Source organism: Heptranchias perlo, chromosome 7, assembly GCF_035084215.1.
Source record: "Heptranchias perlo isolate sHepPer1 chromosome 7, sHepPer1.hap1, whole genome shotgun sequence".
Taxonomy (NCBI): Eukaryota; Metazoa; Chordata; class Chondrichthyes; order Hexanchiformes; family Hexanchidae; genus Heptranchias; species Heptranchias perlo.
In genome coordinates, this window is record NC_090331.1 from 71,982,393 (window position 1) to 71,992,567 (window position 10,175).

General features: G+C 41.1%; 1 protein-coding gene across 1 annotated transcript; it reads right to left on the reverse strand.

Annotated features, from left to right (window-relative positions):
* Positions 1-768: 768 nt before the first annotated feature.
* Positions 769-8,421, reverse strand: LOC137324014 (gamma-crystallin S-1-like). The gene is made up of 5 exons (XM_067988183.1): positions 8,326-8,421; positions 7,446-7,510; positions 2,742-2,769; positions 2,414-2,656; positions 769-1,053 (listed from the first exon to the last, which is right to left on the reverse strand). The coding sequence occupies exons 1-5, from the start codon at positions 8,419-8,421 to the stop codon at positions 769-771; spliced, it is 717 nt and encodes a 238-aa protein (XP_067844284.1).
* Between the last annotated feature and the right edge of the window lie 1,754 nt (positions 8,422-10,175).

A 10,175-nucleotide genomic window follows, 5' to 3' on the forward strand; every position in this document is an offset into this window, starting at 1 on the left:
GAATATTTAATAGTTAATTCAATGACTTGGGAAACCTCGACTTTCTCCTTCAACCGTGTATTTTTATATTTCTGGAGCTCTTCACATCGTGCAGCGTTACCCTGTTTCCCATGGATTGCTGGAATACCACACTGTCAACAGTCTTTCAGCTACTAATAGGTTCCAGATTTAACACACTGTAGCTTTAAATAAAAATCTCCTGCATTTTGACTGTGGTTATGTAATTAAATTAAACCACAGATTTCTTTTTTTGAATACTTTAAGTATGTGAACTCTGTGGTGAATCTGAGGTATTTTTAGAACCTCAGTAACCTTCCATGATCATTAAGGTTTTGTTTCTACTGTGTATTTTTAGCAAATGTGAGCAGAATCTGCTATTTAGTCTCATGCAGTCGGTAATAAGAGAGTCTGATGAGAGTGCCTTGGGCCATTAGATTTTTGTGACATGACATTATTTGGTGAATTTAAATGTTAAAAAGAGGTGGAAACATTTTTATTGACATTTAAAAGGATTTGAAATCTTACTTTACTTTTGGGCGGGGACTGATAGAGAGGAGCCTGATTGCTTCTTTGAAGTAATAATTGAAAGTAAATAATATCTATCTCCAGCAGCTCCGAATGTTCCTTATAACCCCTCTCTTTTTAGAAAGGTGTTCATTCTCGGACAGGATCATTTACGAGCATAAATGGTATCGATAAGAAAATACTTGGACAGTAAAGTAAATGCTGAAACAATTTTATTTTCTGCTCCTTTTTCTTAAAGTACTCTCATGAAGTTAAGATGTCCACCATGCGCCGGAAGGAGCCGACAGTGGCCACAATGGCGCCCCAGTCACTGAATCTCCTGTATTCACCGGGTCTCATGAAGTACTGGCGGCCTCTGTAGTTGGGCTGATCATAGAAGGTCCAGTAACCGTCCATCACATGGCAGGAGTGAATGTCACGGTGGCGGAAACGATCGTAGACAGATGGACAGTCATCCGTGAATTCCATCATCTGTCCTCCAAAGTCAGGCCTCTCGTGAACCTTTATTTTGTATGGAGCCCCGCTTGTCTGTGGGATAAAATATTTAAAAAATATATTTAATATAAACCTAATACACATTCATCCACAGTTACTTGAGTCCATCATCATGAATCTAACATTTCCTTTCAACATAAATGCCACTCTGTTGGTCACCAAAAGTTGGTTCCTGAGGGAACGTCAACAGATTAATGGGACATAGACAAATGCAAATTATTTATTTGTCTAATGAATTTGATTCTACTGTAACCTTTAAACTGCATTGGTGGAGAACTAATTTCTTTATTTTTGTTATTTTGTTCCACATTTTCTCTTCCATTCTTTTTCTTCTGCATTCCCTAAGGCACTCACTCTCATTGGGGTACGGCTCTACACACACTGGTCATCCTTCAATACCTCACCCAAATGGTATGAAATTCATGTGTGAGCCTAGTCACTAAGTACCAGCAGATTAAAGGGAGCATCACATGGCCCATTGTGCCTGTGCCAGTATCTTTGAAAGAGCTAACCGATTAGTCCCACTCCCCATTCTTTCCCCATAGCCCTGCAAATATTTCCTTTTCAAGTATTTATCCAATTCTTTTTTGAAAGTTACTATTGAATCTGCTTCCATCACCCTTTCAGGCAGTGCATTCCAGATCAGAACAACTTGCTGTGTAAAAAAAAAATCTCCTCATCTCCACTCTGGTTCTTTTGCCAATTATCTTAAATCTGTGTCCTCTGGTTACTGACTCTCCTGCCAGTGGAAATAGTTTCTCCTTATTTACTCTGTCAAAACCCTTCACAGTTTTGAACACCTCTATTAAATCTCCCCTTAATCTTCTCGAAGGAGTATAAAGCGAACTTCTCTAGTCTCTCCACATAACAAAAGTCCCTCATCCCTGGTATTATTATGGTAAATCTCCTCTGCATCCTTTCCAAAGCCTTGACATCCTTCCTAAAGTGTGGTGCCCAGAGTTGGACACTATACTCCAGCTGAGGCCTAACCAGTGATTTGTAAAGGTTTAGCATAAAACCTTGTTTGAATTGAGCCAGAGATTTTTCTGGTAAGGCTAGGTGAGCTATCGGGATGGTGGTGATGGTGGTGGTGTTAGGGGGTGCCTTAAATGTCATTTTAAGAATGTAGGGTATATTTTCCCCTGTTCCTCTGTTCATTAACCTATGCAAAAAAATCAGGGTGAGTATGCATGGGCTTCCCAGTTCTATGCTTTTTTACTTACACATTGGTGATGAGAAGATAACATACCTGTACATTTCTTGTGCTCTATATAAATTAAAATTTAGCTTTTGTCAATAAAGTAAAAGGTATATGGATGATAGTGAAATATTAGACACTTAAAATACAAACATGTACAATAATTTCAAATGATAATCATATTGGGTCACTTACATAGCTATACGTGCGACATGACCTGATGTTGTCATTGAATCCCATCCAGCGCTGGTAGTCAGGATATTCTCCCCTGCTCAGAACATACTGGTATCCCATGTAATTGGGTTTCTCATACACCACCCACCAGTCACTCTCAACACGGATGGAGTTACAGCGGCTGAAGTAAGAGGACAGGTCAGCACAGTCAGAACTGCACTCGTGGTGCCGACCCTGGAAGTTCCTGTCCTCGTAAAAGGTGATCTGCAGTATTAGAAAAATGTTAGCTATGCTGAAGCATAACTGATTTTAACAAAACAAAATATCACAGAAAATAAATCATTTTTACCTTAACCATTTTGGTGACACTGCCAGAGCTATAGTCGTGTGCCAGGAGTTAGGGAGGATGGCTTTTTATAGATCCAACTTTTGTTATTTCATTGAAGAATTCTAAAATATTTTCCAAGTCAGCAGATTCTTCCATGACATGTCTTGTGCTCTTTGTTGGCACTCTCACTTGACTTATTGATGCATAAATTATAGACCAATTATCAGGCCTTTGTTCAGTAGATTTACCATGACACGTTACAAACACAGCTGCATTTTCTGTTTGCAAATAATATATGATGATTCTTAATGCTAGGAATAAGTAGAATAAAGTTTGTTTAAAAAGTGAAATGAAGTGTAAAAACCAGATCCCTTTTTATCAAAAGCAGAACTCTTTCAATTTATGTGTGTCAAGGCAACTATACCTAGTATTTTTGGTAAAATTATACAAGGAATTCCAGCAGCAAACAGTGTGCTATGAAAAAAATAGCAAAATGAGGTGCAAATTGCACAGTTCATATTCGCTTTCCCTGCATATCAGCAGTATAGTTTCCATGATTTCATCAATGGTGAAAAATCTATCTTTAAAATTTGCATGGTATATTTATTATGATAATAGGAAGAGAATGGCAATTACAGAAATACAGAAATTAGGTTGCTCAAAAATAGATTTTCTTCTCTAATTCAAAAATCTAGTCCATGACCTATATGGGGGAAAGCTTGAAACAATTGCTCTGGGATTGCTGAGGGAGCCAATTCTAGATGAGCATGTAGTGAGGTGGAAGCCATCGCATCTAAATCCATTCTAGAGGTTAATGTTGAGCCCTATGTCTTTTGATATTTGGAGGAGTTGTAATGGATTCCAGTAAGCTTAGTTCTGTCTTGCATTTAATTGCTTGTGAGGAATTAAACAAATCAACCCTCCCATCTGAATTAATTTGCAGATCGTGTGACAATCATAACAGAATACAATGCATTGTTTTTATTTAATTCTATAAACTTTTCAGGTACTGCATTATGTTTGTTGAAATCCTGAATAAAACAAGACTTAGAAAACATTTTGAAAATAATTCTTAGGAAAATGCACTTTGTGTACTCACGGACAAAAACTATGCAAAAGGAAAATAGGTGAAAAGCTGCTCAACAGATGGAGATCACTCCACACAAATCATTTCAAAAGATATCTATATATTATTAAAAAATCTTGTAAAGGGGGCACACTTTCTGTCCACAAAGCTTTCTTCCTGTTTTTATGATCTTTGGTCACACTTCTGTGTCAACATTCACCATTGTAAATTGCTTCATCAAAATTTCTCATTTAATATTGCTATATCATAAGAACATAAGAACATAAGAAATAGGAGCAGGAGTAGGCCAATCGGCCCCTCGAGCCTGCTCCGCCATTCAATAAGATCATGGCTGATCTGATCCCAACCACAAATCTAAAGAACACAAGAAGTAGGAGCAGGACCCGGCCACTCAGCCCCTGGGCCCTCTCTGCCACACAAGATGATATAGTTGCAGGATCTGGCCACTAGATGGCTCTGTAGAGTGAGTTCCCAAAATTCTCTCTCCCAACTCAGTTGCCATTTTGTATATAAAAAATCTTTATAAATATCAACTGACCATGGGCAACGCCATAGGCAATTTACCAATATGATTTTTTAAATGGTGGCCATTCCTTCCTTATTTATCAATTCAGCTGTTTCATTCACATGTTGAAACATTTCTTGAGCATAAACATATTTTACAACTGCAAACAGCAGTCATCACTTTCAGTGGTAGATTTTGACTTTATGCAATAGTGTAAAATGAGCTGCCGATTCACTGTCGCCCGTTTTACACTGTCGCACAAAACCAATCTTGAACTTGTGGAAATTTATATAAAAATAAATCACCAAGCCAGCACCATTAGGTGACTTTCCTATCATTAAAACATTAATTAAACGCTCGGTAAAAAAGGGTTTGCTACAATTTCTCACCACAGTGAATTACAAATTGAAGTATTGAAGGTAATTGAAATGTCACAAAAAAGATTGCTTTCTCTTCATTTCTCTTTTTGTATTTAAGAGTGTGACATTTATTTGAATGTATGAATGATTATTAAAGTTGTTTTAAGGCAGAATGATCAAGGCATTCATTATACAAAGTCTGAAAATCAGTCTGATACATTCATCAAGTAGTAAAATAACTTTAAAAGAAAAAAGTCAAATATATCAAAAATGTAGCTGTAAAGGAAACTAGGGTATGAATTTATACAAATGGAGAAGAGTGAGGTTCACTCATCCTATTGCACAGTGGCTAACAGTGATTTAGTCTTTTTAATGGGTCAGTGGAAATGTGCTCGTTGACCGTCGGTCTAGCAACATCTCAATTTTAAAATTCTCATTCTTGTTTTCAAATCCCTCCATGGCCTTGCTCCTCCCTATATCTGTCACCTTCTCTAGCACTACAACCCTCTGAGATCTCTGCGCTCCTCCAAAACTGGCCTCTTGTGCATCCCTGATTTCCTTCGCCTCACCACTGGCGGCCGTACCTTCAGCCGCCTAGGCCCTAAGCTCTGGAATTCCCTCCATAGACCTTTCCACCTCTCTACCTCGCTCTCCTCCTTTAAGATACTCCTTAAAACCTACCTCTTTGACCAAGCTTTTGGTCACTTGTATTATACCTTTGTATGTGGCTCGGTGTCAAATTTTGTTTGATTATGGCTCCTGTGAAGCGCCTTGCAATGTTTTACTACGTTAAAGGCACTATATAGATGCAAATTGTTGTTGTTGTATAATTTGCTTTCAACTTATTCCTCTTGTTCATTAATAGTCCAGTTAGACTAGATATTTTCTATCAAGTTTGGCTTCCCATTAACACCAAATTGGGTGAAGCCATTGAACTGGCATCATTTTTTCTGAGTAGCATGAGACCACCTCAGTGAGATAAGTATCACATAGCTTCGACTTTTCACCAGTTGCAGCCAGCGGTTGGATTGCCTGGAAGCTATTTAATATAACTTTTAACTGTTTTAATAGTCCTGCCAGCTCTCTGTTAACATTAAACTTTAATGGTGAATACACCACTGCCAAGCAGAGTTCCACATATGTTAAGAAAGAAAGAGAACTTGCATTTATACAACAACTTTCATGACCTTAGGACGTCCCAAAGTTCTTCACAGCCAACGCAGTACTTTTGACGAGTAGTCACTATTGTTTTTGTAGACAAACGTGGCAGCCAATTGGCGTGTAACAAGGTCCCAGGTAAGGGACCAGATAATCTGTTTCTAGTGGTCTTGGTTGAGAGATAAATGTGGCCCAGGACACCAGGAGAACTGTCCTGCTTATCTTCGATTATTACCATGGGATCTTTTACATCCGCTTGAGAGGGCTGACTCAGGTTTAATGTCTCATCTGAAAGACGGCACCTCTGACAGTATAGTACTCCCTCAGTACTGCACTGAAGAACTCTAACTATGGAGTAATATGGAGCCAGCAGCATAACTTACGTCTGTTGGCTTTGCACTGCCGTTTCTGGTGTTAAGCTGGTACCTGTGATATAACAGCAACCGAACATTTATATGTTTCTTCACTGAGGTGATATGAATATTTATCATTCTTTCTTCTCTCCCATTTTACCTATGAATTATTGCAGTTTTCTTCTCTCAAAGGTAAAAATTGTAAACCAAGTTTTAAGCCAGTATTAATATGATTATTATAACATAAAGACTAGATGCAAGTAAATGATAAGATATCTCATTAAAATATATGCTTTCCAAAGCATTAGGAATTTCACTGTTTAAGACATTCTTCAAGTAGTTTTGTACAGGTTAGTTTTTGCATGAAAAATTTAATTGGAGATGCTTCAGTGATCAAAGTCCTTCACATTCCTTGTAAAAATAAGTCTGTTCCATTGATCCATCAAAATAAATTGGTTTAACATTCCTGACCTACCGTACCATGCATGTTCCAATCCATGCCAGCCCAGATGAGAGCACAGTTTGAAAGCACGGATAGTCTGCATTGTTCTTATGCCTGAACAATGTAAGAACTGACATTCTGATGTCTAATCAAGCCATAGTTACTGGCATTCACTTTGAAGATGGGGTGTGGTTTTGTCGCATCTTTAAAGACTATGCCGTGCAGAAATGTTCATTGAGTTCAGTACATGAGTGGATGTAACCTTAAAAGTTAAGAAGATATGTAGCAAGCCCTCTTAGTAGCTCTTTTGGTAAATAACCTGCCCAATGTGGCACTCACACATACTGTCAAGGAAGGTTCCAGATTCAATCTCTGGTCTAAGCTAATCTTGGCCAAGGCAACAGTTTACGGCCAAAATTTGCCTCAGAACCCTTGGACTTGGAAATAGGAAAAATAAACCTGTTTTCCTGCTCCTGATTGCTATCCAGTGAATCCCACTGCAAAATGTACAGGTGAAGAAAGGATTAAGCTTGGCTGTGATTTCCTCCCTAACCCCACAGTTGTTTCCACTCATCTCTGCGTTTAACACTCTGATCAGTCTTGCTTCAATTCCCTTCGGTCCAGTTTCCACCCTGCCCATAGCACTGGGACCACCCTGGTCAATGTCACTAACAACATTGCCTGTGATTGGTGCACTATCGCTCACTAACTTCTGGTGATGTTTTCCCCAACATAACGTTGGATTTGCTGCTCCCAGAGCTATGACAAAGGCTGTCTGAAACATATTCCCAAATCAAAGCACCCAGTGAAAGAATTATAACATCTCGCGCCCAATCACTTCTTCATCACTCAGCTTCACACCATAGCCCAAGATTGCAATCAGTGTCTGCAAAATTCATTTATTTAAGATTGACACAAGGCATATAATTTCTGATCAATCAGCGCATATTGCTAAGACCCTGATTAATGTCTGTTAGCATTTTTTTGGGAAGAAATGCAAGAAAACTATGGGGTAGATTTTGACTTTATGTGATAGTGTAAAACGGGTGATAGTGAATCAGCAGACCGTTTTACACCTCCCCCGATTTTTATTTGCACTGACTTCCCCTATCTACCCTCGTAGGTCGTAGCCATAGCTTTCTTAGATTGAGGTTGTGACTTATTCAGATAATTTGCAACTCCCTAACGTGGCGAGGTTGGGAAGCTTGAGCCTTAGTTTCTGCAGCCTCGGCATTCTCTCTCTCTTGAGCACAAAGTGGCCTCTCTCTGTACTCAGGATGTTTGTAGGAGATCCAGACACCTTCCGCGTGGCAGGAGTGGAGTTCATTGCCGTGGAAATAATGATAAGCGGATGAGCAATTATTGCTGAACTCCATCACATATCCTGAAAAGCGGTTGTCTCATTAATCCTTATTTGATACGGATGACTGGTGCATAACAGGAACCTAACTAAGTACCGGTTTCAGATTGAAATGCTTTTCTACTGAATGCTTAAAGAAAAATGTGAATGGTATTTGTTAAATAATAACTACAAGAATATAATTTTAATAAAAAGGACTAGGCACACATGTCATACAATGTAAATAAGTTGCTGTGATCTGCGAAAACACATTGGGCACGATTTTAATCAGGCGGCGGGTTAGCAGCGGTGGGGGGGGGAGGTCAATGGGCGCGCGGCGAATGCGAATAATAAAAACTTACCGTTTCCCACGTGATTGCACTTAATTGGTGGCCATTAACCTTGTTTCCGGGTTTGGCGCCCGAAAGTTGCGCAGTAGGCAAACTGTGCACTGGCATGACAGGCTGTCAGCTGGAGCGTCTGGATTTAAAGGGCCATTGCTCCAATGGATTTTGCTGAAGCAAAGGGCAAGAAGACAAAACGGAGCAGCACGGGGGCATGATTGCTCCAAGATTCAACGATGCCTCACTTGAGGTGCTGCTGGCCGGGGTGAGCAGGAGGAGGGAACTATTTTACCTGGCCAACAGGAGAAAGCGCCCTGTCTCTGCCACCAAGAAGGCCTGGCTTGAGTGGCAGAGGAGGTCACCAGCAGCAGCAACATATCCCGCACTTGGGTCCAATGCAGGAAGCATTTCAATGTCCTAACTAGGTCAGCAAAAGTGAGTACATTTACTGATTCTCCTGCATTCCGTGTCACACATCACTCCCCCCACCACACCTCACATCATTCTGCACTGCCAAGACTATTCCATCACATCACTCCTCACACCCACTTAAGGCTCATCCTCAACTTACATTCACTTCCTGAGCACTTCCTCACCTCCCCATTTGTGACCCCACCACTACCACTCACCCCAATCCTGATCCAATGTGATGTCTCTGTTTGATACTCACCCTCTGATGCACCTCTTTCATGGTCGGCCTCACTCAAAGCAATGCATTCATTGGCCGACCACTTCATCATCACTCACTCACACATCTGTACTTTCGCCCCTTGTAGGAGAAGAGAGTGCAAAATGCACGGGAGAGGGCGAGGACTGGAGGGGGGCCACAACAAATAGTGATCCTCACAGAGGGGGAGGAGGAGGCCCTGGAGATCAGCCGCACCCTCGAGTGCCTGTCCGTTGGGGACGCCGAGACTGGCAGCCAACAAACATCTGGTGACACAACTTGAACATTCATCACACACAACATGAATTGATGTTAAGAATGATTGGCATGTTGAACACCTCAGTATGCTCATCACAACATGACACATCTGTGATGATGCTTAATATTGCCTTCTGTTCTCTTACAGACCCTTCAACGACTGCAGTGACGGCAGTGGGAGATTCCTCAGAGGAGCTTCCGGCCGATGAGGGTGCACAGTCTCATCTTAGCGAGCCATGCACCAACGCAGATACTCACACCTCGGTGGGTCCTAGTAGCCAGTTAGTTGGGATGGCACCTGGTGAGTCACCACACATAAGTGAGCACGAGCAGACACTGGTGGCAGGGGCAGCTGTGGAGAGTCCGTATCGGTGGGCGCACTCCCCTCTAGACTCTGCTCAGCTGGACGCAGATGTTGAACCCCGGGGGCCATCCTTTAAAAGGAGAATGATCGAGGGACAGCAGCACATTTGCGAAGTACTGGAACAGGTGCCACACACAATCTCTCCACAATAGCACAGAGGATGGAGGAGTCCAACTCCTACATTAGTGGAATGGTGACATAAGTACCCGAGGAACAGTCTGAGATAGCATCGCATGTAACTGCGGAAATGTCTGAGATAATGTCACGGGTAACTGCGGAAATGTCTGAGATAGCGTCGCATGTAACTGCGGAAATGTCTGAGATAATGTCACGGGTAACTGCGGAAATGTCTGAGATAGCGTCGCATGTAACTGCGGAAATGTCTGAGATAATGTCGCATGTAACTGTGGAAATGTCTGAGATAGTGTCGCATGTAACTGCGGAAATGTCTGAGATAGTGTCGCATGTAACTGCAGAAATGTCTGAGATAGCGTCGCATGTAACTGCGGAAATGTCTGAGATAATGTCACGGGTAACTGCGGAAATGTCTGAGATAGCGTCGCATGTAACTGCGGAAAT

Bases quoted from the DNA above. Each gene is read 5' to 3' on its own strand.
- LOC137324014 (XM_067988183.1), bottom strand. From the start codon at position 8,421: ATGCCAGTGCACAGTTTGCCTACTGCGCAACTTTCGGGCGCCAAACCC. The intron at 7,511-8,325 runs GTAAGTTTTTAT...TGAATTTTGCAG, and splicing joins GTGCAATCACGTGGGAAACG to ACACTGATTGCAATCTTGGG. The intron at 1,054-2,413 runs GTAAGTGACCCA...TTTATCCCACAG, and splicing joins CATGTCGCACGTATAGCTAT to ACAAGCGGGGCTCCATACAA.